Below are 27,908 nucleotides of genomic sequence, written 5' to 3'. Positions count from 1 at the left end.
ATCAGGACCTTGGTGAGCCTGACATTGCCGACAACGGGGTCGACGACGAGCGGGTATTTCCCCGGGCTCGGCACATGGTCGGGGTGGTCGGCCTGGTCGAAGGTGATGGGCTTGTCGGACCAGTCTAGGTAGACTGGCACCGCCACCTTCACCGAGCAGACCTCCCGACGCTCTTGCTTGCGATGCCGAGCCGAGGCATTCGCCGCATGCCCTCCATAGATCATGAAGCAGTCGCGGACCTCGGGGAACTCTCCTGCTTGGTGATCTTCGTTCTTGTCGTCGTCGCGGGCCCTGCCACCCTCGGCGGGTGGCCCGGCCCTGTGGAAGTGACGCCGGAGCATAACGCACTCCTCGAGGGTGTGCTTGACGGGCCCCTGATGGTAAGGGCACGACTCCTTGAGCATCTTGTCGAAGAGGTTTGCACCTCCGGGGGGCTTCCGAGGGTTCTTGTACTCGGCGGCGGCGACAAGGTCCGCGTCAGCAGCGTCGCGTTTCGATTGCGACTTCTTCTTGCCTTTCTTCTTGGCGCCGCGCGGAGCAGACGCCTCGGGAGCCTCTTCCGATGGGCGGCCCTGGGGCTGCTTGTCCTTTCGGAAGATAGCCTCGACCGCCTCCTGGCCAGAGGCGAACTTGGTGGCGATGTCCATCAGCTCGCTCGCCCTGGTGGGGGTCTTGCGACCCAGCTTGCTCACCAGGTCGCGGCAAGTGGTGCCGGCGAGGAACGCGCTGATGACATCCGAGTCGGTGATGTTGGGTAGCTCGGTGCGCTGCTTCGAGAATCGCCGGATGTAGTCCCGGAGCGACTCCCCCGGCTGTTGCCGGCAGCTTCGAAGGTCCCAGGAATTCCCGGGGCGCACGTATGTGCCCTGGAAATTGCCAGCGAAGGCCTGGACCAAGTCGTCCCAGTTGGAGATCTGCCCCGGAGGCAGGTGCTCCAACCAGGCGCGGGCAGTGTCAGAGAGGAACAAGGGGAGGTTACAGATGATGAGGTTGTCGTCGTTCGTCCCACCCAGTTGGCAGGCAAGGCGGTAGTCCGCGAGCCACAGTTCCGGTCTCGTTTCCCCCGAGTACTTTGTGATAGTAGTCGGGGGTCGGAACCGGGTCGGGAATGGCGCCCGTCGGATGGCCCGACTGAAGGCCTGCGGACCGGGTGGTTCGGGCGAGGGACTCCGATCCTCCCCGCTGTCGTAGCGCCCCCCACGCCTGGGGTGGTAGCCTCGGCGCACCCTTTCGTCGAGGTGAGCCCGACGGTCGCGTCGATGGTGCTCGTTGCCGAGGTGGCCCGGGGCCGCAGGCGCGGTGTTGCGCGTGCGCCCGGTGTAGACCGAGGCTTCCCGCATGAATCGGGAAGTCGCGGCGTGAGGTTCCGAGGGGTATCCTTGCCTTCGGGAGGCAGTGCTCTCGGCCCGTCGGGCCGCAGCGCCTTCCAGGAGATTCTTGAGCTCTCCCTGGATTCGCCGACCCTCGGTGGTTGATGGCTCCGGCATCGCGCGGAGGAGCATCGCTGCGGCTGCCAGGTTCTGACCAACCCCGCTGGATGCGGGCGGCGGCCTAACCCTGACATCGTTGGCGACGCGGTGCTGGAGACCTTGGGGCAGGTGACGTATTTCTCCGGCCAAGGGTTGGCCCGCCCATGCCTGTCCGACGTCCCGACAGATCGGCTCAAGCGCTCCTGTTCCCTCGTTAAGCCTGACCTGCGCCTCGCGGACTTGCTCGAGTTGTGGGTCGTAACCCCCCGCCGGAGCGGGGACCACAGCTAGCTCCCGTGGGGTGTCGGCGCGAGGCACCGGCCTAGGAAGATCACCGTCCTCCGGCATGCCGAGATGGTTGCCTTCGGAGGGATCCCCTAGCTCGATGTGGAAACATTCGCGGCTTGGGCCGCAGCTCTCGTCGCCAAGGCTGCGGCTTCCGTCGGAACAGTCGGAGAGGCAGTAGTCACATGCGGTCATGAAGTCCCGCACGGCACTGGGGTTGCCAAGTCCGGAGAAATCCCAACAGATGCTGGGATCGTCATCTTCCTCGGACCCAGAGGGCCCGTAGGTCGAGACGTCCGTCAGCCGGTCCCAAGGCGACCGCATACGAAACCCCAGTGGGGTTGCACTCGCCTCAATGAGAGCGCCCGCCAAAACGAGATCGTTTGGCGGGTTGAGGCCGAGTCGAAATGACGCAAGATGGGAGTTAGTTGGTACCTTTTGGTCGACGAGGAGCGACGTAGTCACATCGGGGACTGGTTGCACCGTCATCTCAGGTACGAGGGCGACGTCCTGCAGGCTTTCCGCGAGCGCGCTGGCGTCGTCTTCTGGTTCGGGGTCGGCGTGTCGCGGGGGGACGGCGCTTGCCTCCGTCTTGAACGCGAGGTCGACGTCCGGCGTGCCTTCCGTCGGGGCGTCGTGGGCGTCGATTCGCTCGACGGCCAACGAAGCGCGGCCTCCCGCCTGGCCTTGACGGCCCCGCCTCCTCCTCCGTTGGCGGGGGAGAGAACGGAGCGAGCTCGAATGTTGCTCTTCCACCACGCGGGGAAGATGTCGTCGATTCCGCCGCCGGCGGGCGGGCTGTCGGCCGCCATTGTCGTCGTCGCGTGGCGGTGGAAGAAGTATCATGTCGTAGCTGCCGTCGAAGAACATGAACTCAAGAGTCCCGAAGCGAAGCACCGCCCCGGGCCGGAGAGGTTGCTGGAGACTGCCCATCTGGAGCTTGACGGGAGCTGTTCGTCAGCACGCAGCAGGCCCCTACCTGGCGCGCCAACTGTCGGCGTTTCGAGACAGGGGGGTCCCTAAGCCGACGAGTGAGTGTGCTGCGTGCCCCAGCCCAGATGGGTCGAGCGCGTGGGCGAGCGTGAAGGGGGGAGAGGCGAGGTGGCCGGAGTCGAGCGTGAGAGAGGTGGAAGTCCCGCGGCCTTCGTGTTCGTCCCGCGCCCAGGTCAGGTGCGCTTGCAGTAGGGGGGTTACAAGCGTCCACGCGGGTGAGGGAAGCGAGCGGCCCCAAGAGAGCGCCTGTCCCGTCCTCGGTCCCACGCGGCCAACCTTCTCTAAGAAGGCCCTGGTCCTTCCTTTTATAGTCGTAAGGAGAGGATCCAGGTGTACAACGGGGGGTAGCAGAGTGCTACGTGTCTAGCGGAGAGAGAGAGAGCTAACGCCCTGGGTACATGCCAATGTGGCAGCCGGAGAGGTCTTGGCACCTTGCTGGCGTGATGTCGTGGCTGTCGGAGGAGCGACGGAGCCTGGCGGAGGGACAGCTGTTGGAGCGGTCGAGTCCTTGCTGACGTCGCTCTGCTGCCGTAAGAGAGCTAAGAGCCGCCGTCGTCACAGAGCTCGGGGGGCGCCATCATTGCCCATCCGGCGGAGCTGGCCAGATGGGACGCCGGTCTTGTCCTTCGTGTCCCAAGTCGGCTCGGGGTAGGTTGGTGATGGCGCTTCCTGTTGACGTGGCGGACCTGTGCCCTAGGCAGGGCGACGTGGGGGCTCCTCCGAAGTCGAGGTCGAGTCTGCCTTCCGTTGCCGAGGCCGAGGCCGAGCCCCCGGGTCGGGCGAGGCGGAGATCGTTTGGCCGAGGCTAGGGCGGAGTCCGAGCCCTGGGGTCGGGCGAGGCGGAGATCGTTAGGCCGAGGCCAGGGCGGAGTCCGAGCCCTGGGGTCGGGCGAGGCGGAGATTCGCCGTCTTCCGGGTCTTAGCCCGAGTCCGAGCCCTGGGGTCGGGCGGAGCGGAGTTCGCCGTCTTCCGGGTCTTAGCCCGAGTCCGAGCCCTGGGGTCGGGCGGAGCGGAGTTCGCCGTCTTCCGGGTCTTAGCCCGAGTCCGAGCCCTGGGGTCGGGCGGAGCGGAGTTCGCCGTCTTCCGGGTCTTAGCCCGAGTCCGAGCCCTGGGGTCGGGCGGAGCGGAGTTCGCCGTCTTCCGGGTCTTAGCCCGAGTCCGAGCCCTGGGGTCGGGCGGAGCGGAGTTCGCCGTCTTCTGGGTCTTAGCCCGAGTCCGAGCCTTGGGGTCGGGCGGAGCGGAGTTCGCCATGGCGCCTTTGGCAGGGCCCGACTGCCTGTCAGACTCACTCTGTCGAGTGGCACTGCAGTCGGAGTGGCGCAGACGGCGCTGTCCTTCTGTCAGACTGGTCAGTGGAGCGGTGGAGTGACGGCGGTCACTTCGGCTCTGCCGGGGGGGGGGGGGGGGGCGCGTCAGGATAAAGGTGTCAGGCCACCTTTGCGTTAAATGCTCCTGCAACTTGGTCAGTCGGTGTGACGATTTAGTCAGGGTTGCTTCTGAGCGAAGCCAAGGTCTCGGGCGAGCCGGTGATGTGTCCGCCGTAAAAAGGGGGGCCTCGGGCGAGACGGAAGTCTCTCGAGGTCGGCTGCCCTTGGCCGAGGCTAGGCTCGGGTGAAGCGTGATCGAGTCACTCGTGTGGACCGATCCCTGACTTAATCATACCCATCAGGCCTTTGCAGCTTTATGCTGATGGGGGTTACCAGCTGAGAATTAGGCGTCTTGAGGGTACCCCTAATTATGGTCCCCGACACTTATATCTGAACTTTGGAAAATGGTGGAATATAAAATTCCGAGCTAAATAGGTTACTTTATTGAGTGAATACCAATTTCTCTAAAATGAAGGGATCCAAACGACCCGTTGTAGAAACTATAAGGTCCAACGCTAATATTTTGTTTTGGTGTCGTAATAAATGTGAATGTAACGGTGCGACCAATGAGATGCGTGTGAGCTCCACAGATAGAAACCGGATGCTCACCCCCAACACCAAAACAATGGTTTCTTGGGTCTTTGTTGCACGTGTAGACCTGATTTCTCATAGAGGAAACCATTTCCTCTCCTTTTTCATTAATTTTCTTGCTATGTCACCAGATTGCTCATGTGGTAGCTAAATTAATGATATAGAAACTAGATGACGTGAAGGGTTGGGACTGCTCTAATGCATTATCCACATATAATGACGCTGACCTCTGAAGTGTTGAATTCTATAAAATCATATATTTTGAGACGGATGAAGTGAGTGAAACAAAATAAAGGAAGACATTATTAATCGACTCTAAATTCCTGAAATAGACTCGTGTGAAAATAAAGGAAAGGTTTTGTTGCCGCGTGAAAGGGAAAGGTTAAAAGGCTAATCGTCAAACCCCCCACGTGCCTTCTTCATGTTGTCCTTTTCTCCCCGCTTCACAAGGCACGATTAGTTTCCGAACTGTTTCAATATTTTATTGATCATTATTAATCACACTGTCTTTTTTTCGGACCGGAGGAATACTGTTCCAAATCCGAAGAGTAAGTCACGTTTGCAGCCAGTGTTACTGTGTAGGTCCTGTGTGATCTGATAAACTAATAATGTTGTCTTCAGTGGATTATATAAAATAAGGTACATAAAACTGTAGATGACTATATGACACTGTTTACATAGTAAAGTTTAAAACCGATCTACCGAAGATAACCTAATACTTGTTAATTTAAACTAGTTGTACAATCTGATGTGTATTGCAGCCTAGCAGGGTCCGAAAGAAAAAAAAACGAAATCTGCTGAAAGCATGGCTACTGTTTTCTGTAATCTAGAAGGGCATATATGTGGTTGTGCCAGGCGCTAGCCTTGATTATTGTCGACGACTTCTTCCCACATGCTTAAAAAAATAAATGTCATCATCTCCGTTTTATTTTATTTTATCGCGTTTTAGTATAAAAATAAATTAGTAAACAAATATTCGAAAACCGAGGCGTCAGCGTATGGTACAATCGAGGCCATCGCAAGGTATTCTCTGCCCCTGCGCGATCGTTCTGACCGGTGACACGGGCAGGTTTCCTACTTTCCTGTGGTACGGTTGCCCGTCATGGCGGCGTCTGTGATTAGTTTATGAGCAATTAAACGCACGTCGTTCCAGGCGAGGGCGTGACTGAGTCATTGGAATCCACTGGATGGATGGATACATTCAAGAAGACAGCTGCAACAACGCACGAGTAGTATTTTCATAATCACAACAGAGATGCGATGTGTCAGCTTCAGTCAGACAGACAGATAGATAGATACGCAAGACGGCGGTGTGGTAGATATATACACGCTGTTAGTTCCAGTCCAAAACAAAACAAAATAGATTGATAGATAGATAAATACACAAACAGAGAGACACAGTGTATATATCAATCACGTATCCCTATATCCCCTTTCGTTTGTCGATACGTCGCATGCTTCTGTAGAGACTTTATTATAATATACTCCCTCCGTCCACGAACGTTGGACGTTTTGGCCCAGCTAACAATTCCACCAGCGTTTGACGCTAACGGAGCCGAGGCGTCTACTACCCAAGACTGCTTCCCTCGGCCAGTCCGTTCCAATTCCCCACACGAAGCCAATTCTGGATAAAAGCTCCTCGCGTTCGCCTCTTCCCTACGCCGCCGCCTCCCTCACTTCTCCACAAAATCGCCACCTCTTCCCAGTCCCAGGACCAGGAGACGGACGGCGAGCAGCGACGTTCGGTCCTCCAGCTCGGACGACGAGCAGCGACGCTCGGCGCTTTCGCATGGACGACGAACAGGGGAGCAGCAACGCTCGGTCCTCCAGCTCGGAGTCCGATCCGAGTTGGGCGTTTCGGTCTCCGGCGGCTGTCGCAGCAAGGAAAGCTCGGGGAGGTCGTCGTCGTGCTGCCCGCAAGGCTCCCCGCAACCCCATCCGCCACCACATCCTCTACTACCCATACATCAGAAAGGGGCAACGCCGAGGTGCGAAGCTTTGGGATCCCGACGAGGTGGATCTGTCTGATAATACTGTGGTTGAAGAAGAGAAGGCAGATGGGGGTCAGGTTGGGGTCAAAGAAGAGGGTGGTCGTGCGGCAGCAAGTGAAGATGTGGTTCAACCGGCGTCCAAGCAAGGGGAGAAGAAAGCAGATGCGGAGGAACAAGGGGATCCAGCCGCGTCCAGCGAAGAAAGTGATGAAGCGACATCAAAGGAGAACAAGTAATCATGTTGTGGATGTTGATAGTAGACAGTTAATCTATCGAACATGTCGTTAATTTCTGGTACTCGGTCGTTCATGTTAGTAGGATATGTTTCATGTGATTGTGTTGTTAATCTGCAGCTCATGGGTATTTCCTCAATTGTTTTCACTTCATCAGTCAAGCAACAAAATATTATGATGACTCGGGTGCAAATGATTGGATACATAAGGACATAAATTTGGCCAAAATTTGCTTGATACATACAGATACAAATTTGGCTAAAATTTCATGTCTTCATGCTTGTTGCTGGTTGGTCACGATCTGCAGCACCCTTTCATATAGATCAAATGGACAGTCTAGGGATTTTGGTAGAATGTTCAAAGACTCTAATCTTTCCTTGTTCATATGTGGAACATTGTACCGATTTCCTCCATCAATCTTCATCACCTCAACCATGCACGATTGAAGTGACAAGAATACCCTATTTTGAATCTTAGGGTTGTAATCATTGTACTCCTTGTCCACATTCTTTATCAGCTCATCAATATTCCTACATGATTTCCTGTGAGTTAGAGACTGTAGAGAAGAAAAGAATCCCAAATCCAAAATGTTCATATCTGGAGAGTTTGAAGGTTGGTAAAAAAATCTGGATGTCAAGACCCGTTTGAGCTACAGCAGCTTGAAATTCTAAATCATTTGGTGGAACATGAGTCCTTGCATTATCCTGCTGTATCCAGATTGTCCTCTCACGATCAAACATAGGCCACCTTGCAACAATTGACGGTAGCAGCTTCGAAATAAAATAGGACCTCATTGTTGTTCGGTCTACATTAATAGACTGTGACAAGGGTACCTTTTGGTCTATGTTTGCTTGTTCTTTGAGCAGGTTCCTGCATGTACACACACAAGGTTAGGTTAACATGACTTAGATTAGCAACAATTAATGGCATAAACCTGAAAATGGTAAATATACCTCTCTAACGAAGGGCCATATTCCTATTTTCCCATCAAATGTACAATTACCTTCATTGTCAAAGCGTGGACGTGCAACTGCTGCAAGAAACATGACCTTATCTATAGAATTCTTATTCTGCACGGTTCGGTAGGGGTCCTGTTCTTCTGGCAGCATATAAAAATTTCTAGATTTCTTTGTCATGTTGAACCACTTCTCGTCCACGTGAATAATATTGTCCATACAACTGAATTTTGGTTCGTTTTGCAAAGTGCCCTCGTGTACCATAGATATGCACCATCGCAGTCGATCCATCTTGTTTTCTTCTTTTAGTAGTGGTTTCAAACTATTAGAGTGCCTACGCAGGTGACCTTCCTTGAACCTTTTATGAAACGTGCTTTTTTTCATCCCAAGTTTTTCACACGCAGACCGAATTGTACTCCTCTCATTAAGAGGGATACTAGCAATGGGTGTTAGATCAGCTTCTAGTCTTTTTAGGCCACAATTTAGTGGTATAAATGACCCAACATTAACTGGTAAGCCAGCTTGTATACATGTATCTGCCCTGTCCCATATGCGTTGCACAGTCCTCATGCTACAACCGAATTTTGTAGCAACAGTCCGAGTGGAATACTTCTTCTTTTTCCCTTGGTTGCTATCAGCTAGTAAATGTTTATATATATCATCCCGAACTTGCTTGCTTAAATTTTTTCCTCTACTTCCTCTGCCTGCATTTGTACGGACTTTTTTTTGTCATACTGATTTTTAGATGCTGTTAAATTCTAAATTTGATGACTCAAATACTAATTGAAGTACCTCTTCTTCTATTGGGAGGACCACCTATATGGACTTGCTGGTTTTCAAATGGGTTCAAGGGCTCATTGAGATCAGGTAAGTGTTGTCCATCGTTTTCTACATGAAAAATGGAATGAAAAAAATATCAATTGTATTTTTGCAACTGATATTTATGCTAAAACCAGTTGTACCTTGTGTTGGCTCATTGAGATCAGGTAAGTGTTGTCCATCATTTTCTACAACAAATAAATGCATTGATCAAAAAAGATAATGTTCTAAAATGATCATGCTGTTTTCAAATGGTGCAAACAATGGAATGAGCTGAGCTAATGTTCGTTGCTGGTTTATGATGAACTTACCAGGGATAGAAGAGCTAATATCTTGGGTGTCGCTTTGTGCAGCTTGATTTAGATCAGGTACGGATGCAGAATGATTTAGATCAGGTAGCAAAGGCATGGTGTCTCTTTACGCTTGGGTGGTGTTGGCGGCTTGTGGCAGGTTGCAGCAGCTTTATGTACAGGTTGTTGGGCGCCATGTCAAAGTTTTCTGATTTTGGCAAAAGCAACTGGCGCCATGTGAAACTTTTCTGAAAACTTTTCATTTTTTATGGCTAACAGAGGTGCAAGTCGCTTGGCGCCAAGGAGGGATGTGGACATTTTTTGGCGCCAGAAAATGCTTCTGCAGGGGTGCAAGTCGCTTGGATACTGCTGCTGTAGATTGTAATTAGCTTTAATTGTAATTACTCCAACCTTGTAATCAAACAAAAAAACAAGGGTACATGCGTCTTTTGGTAGAGGTGCTAATCTGTCTTAGAATCTTTAGAACGCCCAACGTTCGTGGACGGAGGGAGTAAGTAGCACGCGATGCACGACTCCGACTCCACAAGGAGCCGGCCCTTCTCTTTATTATTATTGGTCCCGGTCGCCCTCTCTCCATCCATATATCGTCACGTATGCACATGCACATCAATACATGTTTGATGTTTCACGGTGATGATGGCGGTCTGGCAGATACTCAGTATCTCTCTCACGTGCATGATACATGTAGGCCTGAGCAAAAAAAACCCGAAACCCGAATTTATTTCGGGTATCGGTCGGTTATCCGAAATTTGGGCATTATATTTGAATGTGAATGTTAGAGCACCTAGTGGATGGACGGGTTAATAGGCAAACACTCGTGTTAGAACCAATATTTGAGAGCTTACTGAGATTGGTTGTTGGCAAAAAGAATTTATGAGACAATTATACTTATAATCATTAGTTTACTGCACATTTTCAAAGGATATGAGAACACACTTGTAAGTGCTACATGATTTCTGTTAATACAAGAACACATGTATATAGAAATGAAACTACAAGTGTTAATACATAATCCTGTATATAATTACAAATCAGATAGTAAGTTGATAGATTATGAAGCTACTATCAGAAGCTACTATCAGAACTACTATCATGTATATCAGGATTTCTGTATATAATTACAAGTGTTAATACATAATCCTGTATATTATGAACACATGTATTCATAGTAGCTTGATAGATTATGAAGCTACTATCAGAACTACAAGTGCTACAGGATTTTTGTTATCATTTTTCACTGTTAATACAGGATTTCTGTTAATACAAGAACACTTGTAAGTTGCTCAACAGATTATGAAGCTACTATCAGATTATCAAGCTACTATGAATTACAAGTAATACCTAGCTAAAACAGATCTTAATCATCAACATATATCATTAAGCTACTATCAGCTACTATCAAATCATCAACAGATATCATTAAGCTACTATGAATTATCAAGCTAATATCAGATTATTAAGCTACTATCAGCTACTATCAAATTATCAAGCTACTATGAAGCTACTAACAACTACTATCAAATTATCAAGCTACTAACAGCTAATATTAAATTATCAGCTACTATGAAGTTACTCACTGCAGTGTACAAATTATGAAACCAATTTACACTTGTTTCTTTGATCCAACAAAGAAGATTAGCCTCAGCTTTCATTGACCACTTTTTTGCATACAAGGTTAGCATCATAGGCACATACCAAACTCGTCAATTATTGTAAGAACAAGAGTATAATATCAGTTCTTAATCATCAAAAGATATCATTTCTTAACCAGCAAACAGGCCAGCAAACAGGCCAGCAAACAGGTCTACAAATAGACCAATAAACAAGCCAACAGGGAAATGCATAGAACTCAAGAAACACCATTGTTCTATACAAGTGTAGCATATCTCTTCTCAAATAAGGAAATGCATAGAACTCAGGTTAATCTAACTCAGAAAAACATCATTGTTCTATTCAAGTGTAGCATATCTATTCTCAAATAAGGAAATCCATAGAACTCAAATTAATCCATAGAACTCAGGGAAACATCATTATTCTATGAAAATGTAGCATATCTGTTCTTAAGTACCATATAGGATATAGAGAATACATCAAGTGTAGCACATTTGTTCTTAAACAGCATAAAAGGACAGACAGATCCGCGCAAGTGTATCATATCTGTTCTTAAGCATTATATAGGAATAGGATAGACAGATCAGATCAGTTGTGGTAGTGCTTGGCTAGGAAAGTCTTGAGCCATAGGTCACGATCATCAGGAGTCATGTCCAGGAACACCAGGGAGGTGGCCTTGTGCTCCATCATGTGGTTTAGGGCATACATGAGAGCCTCCCTAGAGAACCCAGGACAGTTGATTACAACATTGTAGATCCCAGGTGCTGCTTCAGCATGGATGCTTTCACGGACAGCAGCAACAACATCAGATACATCCTCTTTCATCCCATTGAACACAACAACATCTTCATCAGTCATGTACCTCTTCCTCTTCCCTAAGTTGGACATAGGCTTGGTATCAATGGAGTCACCAGGGGTACCCTTATCAACAGTAGTGGTGTGTTTGGATGGCTGACCTTGAAATAGGGGTACCATCTGTGGCTATCTCTAATTTTGGTTGGTGTAGCAGTTGAAGGTGGCAAGATCATTTCATTTCTCAGTTCACCAACAACATACAATACTTCCCTGAAGTATCTGATGATGGTCTCAATAGACCTTCTAAAGGTCATGTGTACAACTCTAAACCTTTGGTTATGACCTACCACATGTAAAAACATGGCAACCTGCTCCTCTACTGAGCTATGAATACTATCTCTCAATAGTTGCCTAGTGCGAAAAAGGTCACACAACTGCATAAAAGGGACTCTTCTCATCCTAAGTAAGTCAACACACTCAACATCAGTGGATTCATAAATAAACCTCAGGTTGTTTTGTCTCTCTTGGTCTCTTTGGTGCATTGAGCCATAAGTGATAGACCTCCTAGCATGCAGTCGGTACCTCAACCATGCATCCAACCAGGCTGACATAACTGCTACAAGTACCACGGCCTTTGCAATTAGCCGCCGACGTGCAATAGTAGGATCCATTGCTAGAGTAATAAAATAGAAAAGGAGATTAGAGGTCTAAGTTGGCTCACATGTACTGTGCTAGTTGCTAAAAAGGAATTTCATAGAACATTGATCTATAGCTCATAGGCACACTAGCATCATAGAACATTGATCTATAGCTCAGAAAATAACATTTTTATCATAGTGATGTGCCAGTTGCAAATATATGATAACAAATTTTTACACGAGCCACGACTGCGACATACAAGAGATGCGCCACCTAGAGGCATTGAATCATCACATACCATTAATTGATAGCTCAGAGACTTAAACAAGTATGAGAACAACAAGTTGCAACAATAGTTCACCCATCTTAGACATTCAAGGTAGCATTCAGCTCAAAATAACAGAAATAACAATGACAAGGTAACATTCAACTTAAAATAATAGAATAGACAGTGACAAAGGTAACATTAAGCTCCAAATAACAGAATAGACAGAATAGACAATATGTAACAGAATAGACAGTATGTAACAGTGTGTAACAGAATAGACAGCTTAAATATGTAACATTATGCTCATATTTAGCTTAAAATAACAGAATAGACAGTGACAAGGTAACATTAAGCTCCAATTAAAAGAATAGACAGTGACAAGATAATATTAAGCTCCAATTAACAGAATAGACCATGAAGTGTCTAACATGAATTTTATAAAGCAAATACAGTATAAAAATCTTATTTTGAGTTGAATTTTATTTTGAGCTGATGCGGATGCGGGCGCATAGCACAAACTAACATCTAAGCCAGTGGTTGTAGCAATAGTCAAACAGAGGTGTGTGTTTCCTTCAGTTCAAATCTCACAAACCACTGGTTCACCAATGGCAAAATACATCAATCAGAGTCATGGAACAATAGGTATGACAAAAATAATCAGTGATAGCTAGCAGCTTGGAGCTTGCACATGGCAGTTTTAAAATGCTGAACAAGATCTTAGCAGGGCAGGCAGGCACAATCCGTTTCAAACGCCAATCACATCAAGAGATGGTACACAACCACAAGAGATGGTACTCAACCTACTGTAACAACGCAGCAAACGGACAAGCAGCAAGATCTAGAGAACATCGTGGCAGGGGAAAAACAGGATGTACACAACCACAAGAGATGGTACTCAACCCTAAAATTAGTACTCAAGATTCTTAGATCTAGACGAAGAAATCGTGACAGGGGAAGAGGACAAGAGATGGTACTCAAGATTATCAGATCTAGAAGACGAGCTCAACAACGGAGGGAGAGGGCAAGAGATGGTACTCAAACCTCGTTACCTTTTGACGAAACCTGGAAGGAGAAGCCTCAACAGCGGAGGGAGAGCTCGAGGGAGAGCTCGAGGGCGAGTGGAGATCGGAGAGGGAGAGCGGCGAGTGACGACGATGAGCGAGGGCGTTGACAGCAAACCCTAGCAGGGGGGTTCGCCCGCTCGAGCGAAACCTCCACCTGGAAGGAGAAGCCTCAACAGCGGAGGGGGAGCTCGAGGGAGAGAGGGAGAGCTCGAGGGCGAGTGGAGATCGGAGAGGGAGAGCGGCGAGTGACGGCGACGAGCGAGGGCGTTGACAGCAAACCCTAGCGGGGGTTCGCCCGCTCGAGCGGATGCGCGAGTGAATGAGCACAACCAGGCTCCCGACGAACGCGGATTTCGTCCGTTTCTAGCGAGCCAGGCTGAGACCGGTAATTTGCATGCACAGAGCCTGGTCCAAAACTGTATCCAGGTATCCAAACAAAACGGGCCGCCGAGATGCTGCACCTCATGGGCCTTGCACGCTCAAATACAGAAACCAAACAGCCGGAATATCTCTCTCACGTGCATGATACATGTAGGTCTGAGAAAAAACCCGAAACCTGAATCCAAAACCGAAATAGCCGAATCCCGAATTTCTCTTTCGGATAGCAACAAACAAAACCTGAATTTATTTCTGATATCATAATCGGTTACCCGAAATTTGGGCATTATATTTGAATGTGAATGTTAGAGCACCTAGTTGATGGACGGGTTAATAGGCAAACACTCGTGTTAGAACCAAGATTGAGAGCTTACTGAGATTGTGAATGAGTGACGATCCTTTGGACCCGCCATAACGGGGAGTACATTGTCCATAAGCGATCGAAGGTTGGGAGAAAAAACATTGGTGTTTTTATGGTGGTGCCCTCGGTTTTATTGGTGTGCTCATTTTTACCCTTAGTTGTGTTTTTTCTCAGTTTTGCCCTTCTGTTCTATAGCACTGGAAGGGCAAAACTGAGCAAAAAACACAACTAAGGTAAAAATGAGCACACCAGCAAAACCGAGGGCACCACCATAAAAACCCCAAAAACATTATGTCAGCTTGCTTGTTTGGTTTGCTAGTTGCTAACTTTGCTCCTAGTTTTTGTATAGGAGTACTCTTGTTAGATTAAGAGTGAGTATTGCATATTAAGGCCACATCTTCGTGTAACAAGTTATGTTAAGTGTTGTGTACCCTCTAGCCATCAATCGGTTTTTTCAAAGGATATGAGACCACCGTTTAGCAATTTATAAACTACATGAGACTAAAATAGGGGGACTGTTCTTTTAATCCATGGAACCAAACAATTCATGATACTAAGGGTGTGTTTAGTTGAGGAGTGGAGGAAAATAGAACAACTTCATTTCTGTTTTCTGAATGTTTGGTTTCAACAATAGAGGAGCGGAATGATCATGGAGTCTCCATATAAAAATTTACCATAAATAGTTGATGTGCTCTCGCTTCACCAAAATGACCGAATACGAGCGCTCTCCTCCCTCTCCTCCCATCTACACTCATATGGCTCTCTAACCAAATAAAGAACGGAGCGGCTACGCTCTATTCTACTATTTAATCAAACAAAAAAAATAGAGTGACTCTATTTTATTTGCTAAACGCAGAATAAAATGACTCCATTCTTAAAAACCGAAATGAAGTCGTTCTATTCTAGTTAACTCTCCAACCAAACATAACCTAAAAAAAGAGCAACTAATCTAAAAAATATAAAACAAAACGCACCTCCTCTTGGTATGCCGCGGGCCTGCGGCGGGCCAAAGGCACAAACTTTTTTGAGTGAGCGTCACTCCCTACGTCCTAAAATGTAGTTTTTTAGATCTCTTTTCTTCTGTGTATATTTAAATGAATAATAATGAATGTAGATACACTTATAAGTTATAATTATAGATTGACTAATGACTATATGTTTAGTCTAAAACAAATTATATTTTAGGATCAAAGGAGTACAATCTGTTGGTCCTTCCAAGTAACACATACTTTAGATAGTTTTTAGTTAGCTCGTTATTAAGCAGAAAACTCTTAACTAATAGCCTAAACCTAGCATCGTACTTTGTATATACTCTCATTTTTGTCGTTTATGATGATTGCATTTTAGTACTGGATTATCAGCTGCACCTATCATCACCTAACAGCGATAGGTCTTATCTATGTCAGTGAATCAATGCGCGCCAATTATACTGTTGTTAAGCAGCTCTAATAGTTATATTGATTTCAGCTGGATGTTAAGTTTCTAGGGGCTAATTTTTAGCACCCCATTTTATTCTATTTTAATCTCTAAATTATTAAATGCAGACACTAAAACTATTTTTATCTTTAAATTATTAAATACAGAAACTAAAAATCGGCAGCATAATCGAGTATTCCGCAAGGAATTTAGCAACAACAAACAATGTTACTTACAAACAAGCAGGTTCACGAATGTCATGTAATACTTTTCACCAGCCAATTATCACCCGGCGCGATTTTTGTTCTCAGCACCGATGCCATTTGGCAATTGTTATCATGTACATGCATCTATATTCATTAGACCAAAGTTTGTATTTATACTTACAACCATCCAGATTGTACAATATATACACCAAATGATAAGGATCAAGCACCATGATCTTAACATATGCCATTGGAATATATATGAATCTACCGACCTGCGCGTTGCTGCTCCCACCTCAGGTCCTCGGAGTACTCCGTCATGGCAGCCCTCGGATCACCCTCAGTAACAGATAAGTAGTACGCAGCAGTGCCATCATCGACGTGCAGGCTCCGCCTCACCGACTCGAGAATCCTTTTGTTTCTCCTCTCCGCAGAGACAATGCTTGCCACAGAGTCAGTTTTGCCACCTGGGCGTCCCTCGGGGTAAAAGATTGCAACCTCTCTCTTAGCGTTATGGTCCATCTCGATGTAGCAGGTGCTGCCAAGAAGGATTTCTGGGTTGCTGATCGGAACCAGAAGCCTCTCCCTCGAATAGATGCCATGGTCACTCATCATGTTGTTGAATCGTTTGATATCGGTCACCTGCATGCAATTCAACAAGCATGAAATCGCAGTCTCATGAAAGAATAGAAACACAGATAGCATTTGCCAAGCTCCTTTTGCCGAGTGTCCTTTTCAGTAACTCGCTGGATAAATTTTGGTAGGGTACTATGTCTAGCAGATCATGTATATGACCGTATAAAACATTGTAGACTACACTGGTTACAGAGTGAAGTTTGAAATGAAAGATGTGGATGAGTAAACTGCAGGAGATAAACTAAGGGCATGCTTAGATATCAACTGGATTATCTCTCATATGGGAACATATCAATGCAAACCACAATTTGGTGCAAACCCCGTGCAAACCTACTAAAAAAAGTTTAAAACAATTTAAAAAAAACATGAATATACATCTGAGCTTACCTCATCTATATACAAAATTTCATGGTCAAATTCATCTTACTCTAGCAGTTACAAAAAAGACAAATTTTCTGACAAACAGTAATAGTTCAAATGCACCAAAATTTGTCATTTTTTGTATCTGCTAGAGTAAGATGAATTTGACAATAAAATTTTGTATATAGATGAGGTAAGCTTAGATGTACATTAATGTTTTTTTTTCAGAATTTTTTGAAACTTTTTTAGTAGGTTTGCACGGGGTTTGCACCAAAATGTGGTTTGCATTCGATATGTTCCCCCATATATAGGGTATATTTTTCCTATTCTCGGGTATAGTTATAAATTATGTGGCGTATGAGTACATACTCATTTATCAGGTTATCATGTAAAATAAGTACAATTACATATCTTACGTACACTTGCATACTTAATATATATACTACCTCGAATGATTTATTATGATCATTAGATTCTTATAAATCACATGTAATCCGACGGTATACATCCTATATACACGTGGAAGACAAGTAACATCCAGCAGTAGCCACTAAAATAAAACATCCACCCCTTCAATAATGCAGTGCATCCAATAAACTTTTTATCTTCAAAAAGAAAAATGCCTATCAAACCAACACAATCATGGGTGCATGTGGTAAGCGGTGAGACCATGCCAATTTAAACACCGGTAATGATTGAGCAAAAAGAATCATCTGCTTTTCGAACTTGATATGTATAATAGTACATAAAGCTGATAAAAACATTACTGTCATATTGAAGCACTATATTAGGAAACTCTAGCCTCATCCAGCACAGAAAATATCCTAACAACAGGATGCCAGGTGTTAGGATATGACCTGGCATCCTGGTGTTAGTCAGTATGAAGTCTGATCTGTATGAACACAAAAAGCTTTTGAAAATAATAACTTTTATCCAAAACTTGAACATCTGTATGAAGTCGGATCCCTCATTAAGGTCAGATGCAACAAGCTAAGTAGATGTAGATCTGAATGAAATAACATGTGAGCATAAAGCCCTAAACCGCCTAAAACTCTGTTTGGATAGATATAAAAGGAAAACAGAATAACTAAAAATACATTCTTTAAAAAAAATATGATTCCTACCTGTTGTTTTAGAAACCAACTCCTGTACCTCCTTTTGTTCAGCGTCATGTGCTTCGTTCTTTCTATCATCTTATGTCATATGCTTAACTAAGCATCCTAATCCATACTAGTATACTACTTATTAATGCCTAATCAATTGTTAAATTGGAGAGAAAAGTGATATGGTGCAATGTAATGGTTTTAGAGGATACTTTTTTTAGTTTACAAAAAGCAAAAGTGCCTCTAGATGAGTTGTTAGGTAGTCTAAGTAGCACTACTCAGATCCTAAATTCGACTCCTGTAGGAGCAAATTTCAGGCAAGGGTTAAAAAATCCCCTCATCTATCCCACGCCAAATCACAGGTCTATCCGGCCCAGGTCGCGGTCGTTCTCACAGGGGTTTAAAAGTCTTCTCGATCTGCGTGATTTTTTTTTCTTAATATAATATCGCGGTACGGTCTTACCCGTAGGTCGAGTGTTTTTAGTTTACAAAACTCAAACAAAGTACTCAATTTCAAACTATAAGATATTTTAACTTTTCTAGATACATTTTTTTTACTACATATCTAGATATACCGTGCATCTAAGAGTATAGAAAAATCGATATATCTAAAAAGTCAAAACGTCTTATGATTTAGAACGAAGGGAGTGATTCATAAATCTGGACCTGACTACACCAAATTTACTAAAAATCCTAACAAAACCTGTCTTGTGAAAACATATGCATAATATGTGATCCAAAACAATCACCAAGTGACTACCAGAAGCTCATGAAACTAGCTTCAGACACACTATGACACAGTATAATAGCTATAACATATAAGTGCAGTTCTTAGTAGTTACTGTAGTGATGCCCAACCCACAGACATAAAACTTTATTAATATAATAAATCCTAGTTATTATTCCCAAGGAATGAAATTACAGTAAGATATTAACGAGCCAACACCTTGAACACCAAGAGTAATTGTAAGCATCCAAAAAACAAGCCTAACAACAAGCCTAACAATGACGTAGCAAACTTCTGGTGCTCCAGCCCCATTGTTTCATTCTTTCCCATGAATCATGGTTATGTTTATCTGCCACATCAAATTCCTGACCACGACTTTGGAGCACCTCTTTCATTTACTTCGAAGGACAAAGGTAACGACAGCATGAAAAACAATGTACTCTACAGTTTACACAAGTGCTAATCTTCACCAGTGTCAAGAAGGCATCAGAGTGACAGATCTCAAACTACACAGATGTACTACCTCTGTTCCAAACTATATTTCACTTCAGCCTTGTCCTAAGCCAAACTTCTAAACTTTGACCAAGTTGATAGAAAAATGCATCATCTATATTATCATATTAGTTTCATTAAATTATCCATGAAATATATATTGAACTCTCAGTGGTGAATGCATTTGAAACTTCTGGATGTGATTAAATTTTGACTTAGGGCAAAGCTCAAATGAACTATAATTTGGAACAAAGTATTTGATTGATCATAAGTTGGTGGATGTTCTTACACGCTTTGTGTACCCACGAATTATTAACAGTTTCTTCATTTCCTTCTAGAATACTTGTTCAATAACCACTGATGATGAACTGGTGATTAGCTTTGAGTTTTTGACCTACTCCATTTTCATATACTCTGTCTGAATTAATGCTGCTAACAACTATGCAAGCCATCAAATCTTAAAGCATAAGATCTGACACTGCCACAGAATGTAACCAGATTCATGTGAGGATTATAGGCGCGTCAACAATTTGGATAAAACATCAGCAAACAAGCAAATTAGGTCGATCGCAACGTCGTTCGGAAGGTAGAGCGCGCACGATACATAACACGTACCTGCACGGAGTACTTGAGAGCGACACCGGGGACGGTATCCCCGCGGCGGATCGCATGCGACAGCGCAAATCTCCCAAGGGAGGCGGCCCGCCAGAAGGCCCCCGTCGCCGGCTCTCCGACGACGCGCCGCACTCCCCAGGGCGCACAGAAGGCGGCCTCGACCACGGCGCGGTCGGAGGCAACCGCGCGCCACGCTCGGCAGACGCAGGCGGACCGCGCGAGGTCGATCGGCGGCAGCCTTTGCAGCACTGCACGAAGCAGGTCCGATGGGAGGCGCGCATCCATCCCGCCCGCGGCCGGATCGGGCACGGGGCTCGGCGGATCGGCCGGCAAGGAGGCGTCGGCACCCCCACCTGCGCCGTCCACGACGCGCGAGTCCATGGCTCGTGCTGTGGCTGGCGTTGGAGCCGCGTGGATGGAGCCGGGTGAGGTTGTGAGGAAATGGGAGATCGGAGGTGGCGCGGCGGTCGGCGGAGGCGGACTCGAGCGGTCGGGCCGTGTGGTGTCGGAGAGCCGCCTGCACAAAGTGTCAAAGAGCCCACTAAGGGCCCCGGCTCCTCTTCCACTTCGCGGTTGGATTTGGGCTGTATGGCGCAGTTGCCACGATTCCAAATAGGCTTTTTACGGGTATTTTATTCCACATGGACTCTTTGCTCCATCCAAATTCTACATGGGCCTGGCCGTCTTCAGTTCTTCACCCTTCACCACCAGAAGCTTCTAGGAAGTAGGAACTCGAACGGCCGGCAGCATTCCGACGAGACGAGTCACGAATCCGGATAGAGCGCCGCCCCCCAACCTGCTGCGCCGACCCTGCTCGCCGCCGGCCCGAGTAGAGAGAGAGAGAGAGGAGAGAAGGAAGCATGACGACAATCCGTCGGTTCTGCTGCGACGACCTCCTCCGCTTCGCCTCCGTCAACCTGGACCACCTCACCGAGACGGTGCGACACTGATGCGTTTCCCTTCTCTTTTCCTTGTTCGAGCGCATCCCCTCTCTGATCTCTCGATTCGGTCGCCGCAGTTCAACATGTCGTTCTACATGACGTACCTGGCGCGCTGGCCCGACTACTTCCACGCCGCCGTCAGCCCTGGCGGCCGCGTCATGGGTTACAGTATGTCTCTCGTAACCTTGCATCTTTGTTTGGGTGTCCCGGCCTGTCATAAATTCGCGGCAGTTGTGTGCTGCTAGTGCCTCTGCATCTTTGCTTGGGAAATTAAAATTAGCTGAACATGTAGAGTGCAAACCCTGGATATGCTAGTTTGAGTGTTCAGACATGAGTGGTGTAAAGACACTGGATCATCTTCTTCTACAATGTTTTTAAGGTGGTGTTTGGTTCGCCGAAGTCTAACGTAAATAGATTACATGGGGTAATGGATACCGATATTTTGTTTGGTTGTGCTCTTTCTAGTAATACTATGTACTACTATTCAATCCAATTATAACTAGTAACCATTACCGCCGGTAAGAGATCTCATTACCATTCCCTTAACAATGTCTGAACCAAACATCACTATTGCCTCACCATTGTAAATGGAATTAGACATATTTACATGCTGCCTGGTGCAATCCATGGTTTGTTTTCTCCAAGTAGCATTGTTTTAGCATTTGTTGCTCACCATTCAAGGAGCGTGTGAAATCTGAAATGGCTGGTGAAGGTATAGGATGACTGGTTAACTCACTATTGCCTCTGTTGGTTTTAATCTTGAATGGTGAGCAACAAATTAGAGATTTATCTCCTTCTGGAATGTTGAATGTAATATTGTTCTGCATGTTCCATTTCTCTCTTGTTCGTGTTCGTTTAGTTCAAGAGAAGTAAGCTAGAAATCTTTTGCAGTCATGGGTAAAGTTGAAGGCCAAGGTGAATCTTGGCATGGACATGTCACAGCGGTTTCTGTTGCCTCTGAATTTCGTAGGCAGAAGTTAGCCAAAAAACTTATGAACTTACTGGAGGAAATCAGTGATAAGATGTGAGTAACATCTTTTCGTTTCTCTATTTAATTTAGTCTCTATGATATATTTTCCCCCTTTATTATGGATACAGAGTTCTAGCTCTATTATTGGATGTTCACAATGTATGATTGCTATGGTCTTAATTGTTGTTTGTTGAGTTCATAGGTCATGGAATGCTAATAGTTCATATAATCTTTTTTTTTCTGACCAGACATTTCATATTCTTTTCCTATCTTAAAATCCCATTGGCTTGGGTTCACTTTTTAATTTTTATATATCAGGAAATTAATAATGGTACGCTTCTACTTCTTGATTCCAGCTATCGTTGCCTAGATCAAGGAACGTTTCTTCCTGATAGGCCCTGAATATATGCTATGTTCAACCCACGATGTTGTTGTCATGTTCGATAGATGTAGTATCCTTGAAGTCATATATATGTCATATATATTATATCACCTCACATACTATTATAACCCAGTTTTCATATTCAGGGATAAGGCCTACTTCGTGGATCTCTTTGTAAGGGCATCTAACATGCCAGCGATAAGGATGTATGAAAAGGTAACATTGTTTATAAATTTCAGCATCAATGCCCTACTTGATACGCCAATAGGCCAATATTCCATTCTGCCGCTCCAAACAGAACTTCTAAATATTTATCAATGTCAACCAGTGAAACCAAGTTTTTGGTTAAACAGTAGTTTAGTGACTGAACCTGCCTAATTATGCTCCTTGTGTCCATAGCTTGGTTATGTGGTTTATCGAAGGGTGCTCCGGTACTACTCAGGGGAAGAAGATGGCCTCGGTAAGCGCTTGCAGCATACATATTCCAAATCTGTTACTACCTCAGTTCTCGAATATTTGTCGTCCACTAGTTTATTTTTGAACTAACTAAAACGCGACAAATAGAAAAGAACGGAGCGAGTACTTATTATGGTGCACTTATGCCTGTGTATGCTTTTGATCCAGATATGAGAAAAGCATTATCACAAGATGTTGAGAAGAAGTCCATCATACCACTCAAGAGGCCAATTACGCCTGATGAACTTGAATATGATTGATGTTAGCTACCTGGTGCTTACGTTGGATGCTCCGGTGGGGAATTTGACAGGCTTTGAAAATCTGGTAGTGAGTGTATTGTTGTCGTTTTTACGCCTGCTAGGGGACAGGTTTTGATGGTGAATTCTGCAGTTTTTGTATTTGAGAATAGCAAGAACTATGACTTGGCATGGAATCAAATTGCTTTGTTGTGATGTCGTATTTATCCGTCGCTGTTTGCTCTGTAGTGTGTTTTTATACAGCTTGCATAATATATAAGTTATATTCGACCCGTGCTAAGCGGTGATAGGTAGAATTTAACCTACTGGCAATTCAGTGCCTGAGATCATGAATGGCACCGTGAGCTTGTCAATCAAATGATAAGTGACCATCACTCATGACTCATCGCCCTTCCACATGTTGTGGGCGCGCATAGGGTAATAGATCGTGATTTAAATGGTTCTTCATAAAATGTCAAGGTCCTAAATAAATTATAGTTCAAAAATGATTAGAAATAGAGTCTAATTCTAATCCAATTCGATCCTTAAATATTATAGTGTAAAATTTATAGCCCATTATTAGCCCTAGGCGCGCATGCAAGTGACCTCATTCCGAAAAACATTACTCTGCACAATGGTGGTAAAGTAGAAGGGTGAGGCAGAGGAGACCAAACAGGGAAAATGAGGTGAAAATCAACACTGATTCAAGCAGCAATACACGGTGCAACAGGTCATGTGCTTGATATGCTGGTTCTCAGGTGCGGGAAGGCTGCCGGTGCCAGAGTTAAATGTATGTTAAGGTCTTAGGAATTTTCAAAAAAAAAAAAAAAGTTGGACCGGCGAGGTTAATGTGCAGACTTAGGTCATTGAAACAATGAATAGTTTCAGTACATTGTTTCTAAGGTTGTCAAACAGAAGGCTATTTATATAAAACTCTCATATCTCTCCTCTGTCACCCCGTTTGCTTAGGTGATATGTCATTTAATAAAAATGAAACTCCCACTATGAATGGCCTTAGGAGTTAGGACATCAAAAGGTTCATTCAGAATTAAAAATGTCGGGGTATCGGATGCTTCAACTTATTTGGATACTTGAATTTCAAACAAATTCAAAAATTCAGAGCATTCGGTGTTTCTTTTGCTTCAAAATTCTTGCCCATTTTTGGTCTGTCAAGTTTTTGAAATGAGATGTTTAGATTAGTTGGCCAGTAAAAATAACAAATGCAAAAGGCATTTTATGGAGAGATGCAGCTAATTTGAACTCACTTAGCAAAGGATGCTGAATTCTACATCTTCCACGATCAGCCTGTTTTATTAGTAACCAAAGCAATTACATTATTGAACTAAGCGAGAGATCTTTGAAACCAGAGCCAGACGAGTTATTATTTGTATATGAGGGCGTCGCGTCCAGGCCCGACACCAATGTAGTGTACTGGAATGCCGACCAGTTCCTCTATCCTCTCCACGTAGCGACGAGCTGTTTCTGGGAGATCACTGTAATCTCGTATTGACGAAATGTCTTCCTCCCATCCAGGCAGGGCCTCATATTTGACCTACACCAGCAGATACCACAGGAACTGTTGTCAAGAGAAACTAAACCCCCTCAAATCGAATACAGGACAGTTGCATATCATTGCATTAAGAACTACAAGTCTACAACACACCCAAAGCACACACACTCAGGTCCCCAAAAGAGCCAAAGACAAAACAAGACCCAGATTAAGTGCCATGCCGGAGGCCGCTTTGATTTTGTATATATAAGAAGCTACAGATGAAAAACAACTTGGTAAAACAGGATTGACTGGTCCAGTCCTTACCTTTACTTGCTCCAAAAGAGAGAGATCTGCTGGGAATGATTGGACAGAGTTACCATCATCGGTGTAGTATGAGGTACCCAGCTTAATTTCCTTGAGTCCAGTTAAGACATCGAGCTTTGTGAGATTCAAAGACGAGAAACCATTGATTTGGCAACAGTATTTCAGGGCAACTATATCAAGCCAGCCACAACGCCTAGGGCGACCTGTTGTGGTACCAAATTCCATTCCAGAAGCACGAAGCAAATCGCCAGTATTACCCAATAGTTCTGTTGGGAAAGGACCGGATCCAACCCTAGTTGTGTAGGCTTTTACCTACACATAAAAACATAACGTTCAAGAGAATGGGAAGTAAGAAATTTTAAGCAGTAATTAATTGAGCATACCACTCCAATGATATCACCGAGACTTCTGGGAGCAATACCAAGCCCGGTACAGATTCCACCAGCTGAGGGACTAGAGGAAGTGACAAAGGGGTAGGTCCCAAAGTCTATGTCTAACATGGTAGCTTGACCACCTTCAACCAATATTTTCTTCTTCTGCAAAATCGACTGATTCACGAAATGCACGGTATCGGTGATGAAAGGTTCCAATCGTTCAGCAAACTTTTTATACTTCTCAACTTCCTCTTTCAGAATCTTGTTATCATATTCAAAATCTTTGAAGCGTAGAGCTGCATCTCTTAATAGGGTGTTGAGTTTTGCACCAAAGATATCCATATGTCGCAGGTCACCAACTCTAAGTCCATTCCTTGTAACCTTGTTCGAATAGCATGGTCCAATTCCTCTCTTTGTTGTTCCTATAAAGGAATTCCCAAGCTCTGCCTCCCTAAGACCATCAACAACTTGATGAAGATCAAACAAAAGATGGGCACGATCTGATACCAAAAGCCTTCCCTCGCAAGAAATTCCATTAGACTCTAGCCCATCGATTTCCTTGAAGAATCCAGGAAGATGAACAACTGCTCCATTACCAATTACACATTGAGTGTTTTCATTAAGGATGCCTGATGGAACAAGATGAAGTGAAAACTTCTTCCCTTCAGAATTGTATATGGTATGTCCAGCGTTAGCCCCACCCTAAGAACATAAACAACCCTACAAGTTAAAGGTGAAAACAGGATAGCATCAAATCTTATTGCAAAAAGTAGGTTTTAAGTTGATCCTACAATATGATTGGAAAGAGGATAGCATCAACTTAAGTTGATCCTTCCAATCTTAAGTTTTAAACAACCCTACAACCATTATTTGAAGTTTTAAGTTGATCCTTCCTCTGATAGAGTACCAGGACCTACTTCAAATAACCACATAGAACCACAGAAGAACAGTAAGTTAAGTGGACTCTGCAGTCTGCACAGGCAATATTATTCACAAGGGAACACAATACACAATCATATGTCATACCACAAGGAGCTACACATGTTAATAGCTGGTGCTCTTAATAGTGGTTGCTTGGTAGTAAACTGCTATAGAGGTTTTATTGCAAAAGTTAATTCATATGATACCGTTTTTGTAAATAGGACATGCCACCAAAAAATCTGTACACCGTAAAAGTAATGACTCGGTTGAGTACAGCATTAGTGGTAAGTAACATAAAACTTTGGCTTCCACAGAAATCATATTGATGCTTCGCTACCTATAACTTTTCCTTTGCTTGTTGAAGAACAGGGGGGACGCAAAGGCCATTGAGAAAATGCAATGTTTCCAAGTCAATCATTGCAGTTGGAATTGAGTCAATAGGGCGACTGAGAAACAGGAAAGTTACATTAAAAAAGCTATATTTGTTGTACTGCAATGAAAATTATATACAACTGGTTAGAAACAGAAATAAAACCAACTGTCAGTCTTATACTAAAAGCTATGTCAGCCTGCTGTTTGCTACTTTTTACTTTGAAAAGGGATCAACACTGTTTGACACTATTAGATCATTATCACGTCCATAACCCCAAAGGTAGTGATCTAGCATTACATAAGTTCTAGCAGTTAACTAAGATGTTGATGAAACATTTCAGCCACTGAGCAGCCGGGAAAAGTCAGATGTAAATGAACAGGGCACCTCATATTTTACCTGAACTGGCCACATTATTGAATGTCACTAAAATCGTGATGAGGGGAGGGGATGAAATGACAAGATCTCAACAGAATTCAAGAGAATTGGGGACCAATGATAGCACCCAAACTTGATGGGTATGATTTATCCAATTATCCTAAAGAAGCACAAGGCAACAACTCATGATCAAACTAACTTGGCCGTTTCGCATGATAATTTGCATGGCAGTATTAAGTAGTAACTACTCACTACCGAACAGGTTTTCACAGATCAGAGCCTCTATAAAAGCTTTTATGAAGACTTAATAAAGTTCCTGGAGTAGCTAATCTCTAGCCACCTTCATGGAAGTACTACAGCAATTGCGATGATGGCATTGTTTTAAGACGACAAGGGACCGCGCGGCCGTGCGAAATGCAAAAAGATGGAAGCACAGCCGCATAGAGAACGTAAAAAAAATGATGACATTATACAGCAAACAAATTTACATAAAGGATTTACCAACTCATCTGACGCCTACATGAACCCTGAAACTAACTTATATCGAGGTGCAATTCATCGAACACCAACGCGCCAACGAATAGTAACAGCGCGGCGAGCATCATTGCGACTTCACGACAGGCGCGAGAGAGACCTGGCAGCGAGCGACGACGTCGAAGCGCTGGGAGAGGATATCGACGAGCTTTCCCTTCCCCTCGTCGCCCCACTGCGTGCCCAGCACTCCTGTGACCTGGCTCAGCGACTCTAGCCGGCCCCGCGCGGCCGCAAACGGCTCCTCCGTGGTGTCGGGTGCCACCGGAGCCGCCCTCAGCGATCGACATAGGCGCGGTGCAGGCCCTGGGACCGGGAGGACGCGTCCGCCGCTGCCGGTGGCGGGGCGGATGAGACGGAAGGGAGGGGGTTCCAGCGACAGAGGAGCCAGCGGCATGGCGTGGCGTTGGCTTGGCGCGGGCGCGGGTCCGGGTGAAGGGGTAAGAGAGAGAAAGGACGGAGGCGGCGGCTGATGAGTGGGTGGTGGCTGCGTTGCAGTCCATCTGTCATTTACACCGTTACATCAACTATTACCATGATATTGATCATAAATACTTATGTAACGTAAGCTTCATATTGCATAGTCTTTACCGTCAGTAAATATATATCTTTATATCAGACATTAATTCTACTCTTATAGACTTTTATTGACATAAAATACGACGTTTTATTGAAATTTAAATACATTCAAGTACATAACTAAACAACTAAAATTGCATAGTTCATAAAAAACTAGTTGAGTGCCCGTGCGTTGCAACAGAACCGTATAATAACACGATAACTTATGTATATGTGTGTTATATTGTTAGAGGTATGTGTCCATGTGTTGCAACGGAAGTAAAAAATT

At 45.1% G+C, this 27,908-nt stretch overlaps 3 protein-coding genes across 3 annotated transcripts; 1 reads left to right on the top strand and 2 right to left on the bottom strand.

The window, feature by feature from the left end:
* Positions 1 to 15,703: 15,703 nt before the first annotated feature.
* On the bottom strand, positions 15,704 to 20,168 carry LOC100284442 (uncharacterized). Its single transcript, NM_001157337.2, has 2 exons — positions 19,687 to 20,168; positions 15,704 to 16,395 (listed from the first exon to the last, which is right to left on the bottom strand). The coding sequence occupies exons 1-2, from the start codon at positions 20,065 to 20,067 to the stop codon at positions 16,021 to 16,023; spliced, it is 756 nt and encodes a 251-aa protein (NP_001150809.2). The 5' UTR covers positions 20,068 to 20,168; the 3' UTR covers positions 15,704 to 16,020.
* A 271-nt stretch (positions 20,169 to 20,439) lies between these two features.
* LOC541936 (silencing gene B 102) lies at positions 20,440 to 22,825 on the top strand. Its single transcript, NM_001111599.1, has 6 exons — positions 20,440 to 20,624; positions 20,705 to 20,795; positions 21,519 to 21,651; positions 22,126 to 22,195; positions 22,379 to 22,439; positions 22,604 to 22,825. The coding sequence occupies exons 1-6, from the start codon at positions 20,547 to 20,549 to the stop codon at positions 22,693 to 22,695; spliced, it is 525 nt and encodes a 174-aa protein (NP_001105069.1). The 5' UTR covers positions 20,440 to 20,546; the 3' UTR covers positions 22,696 to 22,825.
* Positions 22,826 to 23,917: 1,092 nt separating this feature from the next.
* LOC100193051 (Adenylosuccinate synthetase, chloroplastic) lies at positions 23,918 to 27,522 on the bottom strand. Its single transcript, NM_001358606.1, has 4 exons — positions 27,165 to 27,522; positions 24,871 to 25,563; positions 24,488 to 24,799; positions 23,918 to 24,223 (listed from the first exon to the last, which is right to left on the bottom strand). The coding sequence occupies exons 1-4, from the start codon at positions 27,456 to 27,458 to the stop codon at positions 24,053 to 24,055; spliced, it is 1,470 nt and encodes a 489-aa protein (NP_001345535.1). The 5' UTR covers positions 27,459 to 27,522; the 3' UTR covers positions 23,918 to 24,052.
* Between the last annotated feature and the right edge of the window lie 386 nt (positions 27,523 to 27,908).

This window comes from Zea mays, chromosome 1 (genome assembly GCF_902167145.1).
Source record: "Zea mays cultivar B73 chromosome 1, Zm-B73-REFERENCE-NAM-5.0, whole genome shotgun sequence".
Classification (NCBI taxonomy): Eukaryota; Viridiplantae; Streptophyta; class Magnoliopsida; order Poales; family Poaceae; genus Zea; species Zea mays.
This window is presented reverse-complemented; position numbering and strand designations above follow the sequence as displayed.

Excerpts from the sequence above, each read along its gene's own strand:
- LOC100284442 (NM_001157337.2), bottom strand. The coding sequence starts at position 20,067 with ATGGACTCGCGCGTCGTGGACGGCGCAGGTGGGGGTGCCGACGCCTCC. Across the intron at positions 16,396-19,686 it reads CTCTCAAGTACTCCGTGCAG|GTGACCGATATCAAACGATT; the intron begins GTACGTGTTATG and ends AATTGCATGCAG.
- LOC541936 (NM_001111599.1), top strand. The coding sequence starts at position 20,547 with ATGACGACAATCCGTCGGTTCTGCTGCGACGACCTCCTCCGCTTCGCC. Across the intron at positions 20,625-20,704 it reads TGGACCACCTCACCGAGACG|TTCAACATGTCGTTCTACAT; the intron begins GTGCGACACTGA and ends CGGTCGCCGCAG. Across the intron at positions 22,196-22,378 it reads CGATAAGGATGTATGAAAAG|CTTGGTTATGTGGTTTATCG; the intron begins GTAACATTGTTT and ends TTGTGTCCATAG.
- LOC100193051 (NM_001358606.1), bottom strand. The coding sequence starts at position 27,458 with ATGCCGCTGGCTCCTCTGTCGCTGGAACCCCCTCCCTTCCGTCTCATC. Across the intron at positions 25,564-27,164 it reads ACGTCGTCGCTCGCTGCCAG|GGTGGGGCTAACGCTGGACA; the intron begins GTCTCTCTCGCG and ends TTATGTTCTTAG. Across the intron at positions 24,800-24,870 it reads TCGGTGATATCATTGGAGTG|GTAAAAGCCTACACAACTAG; the intron begins GTATGCTCAATT and ends TTTTATGTGTAG.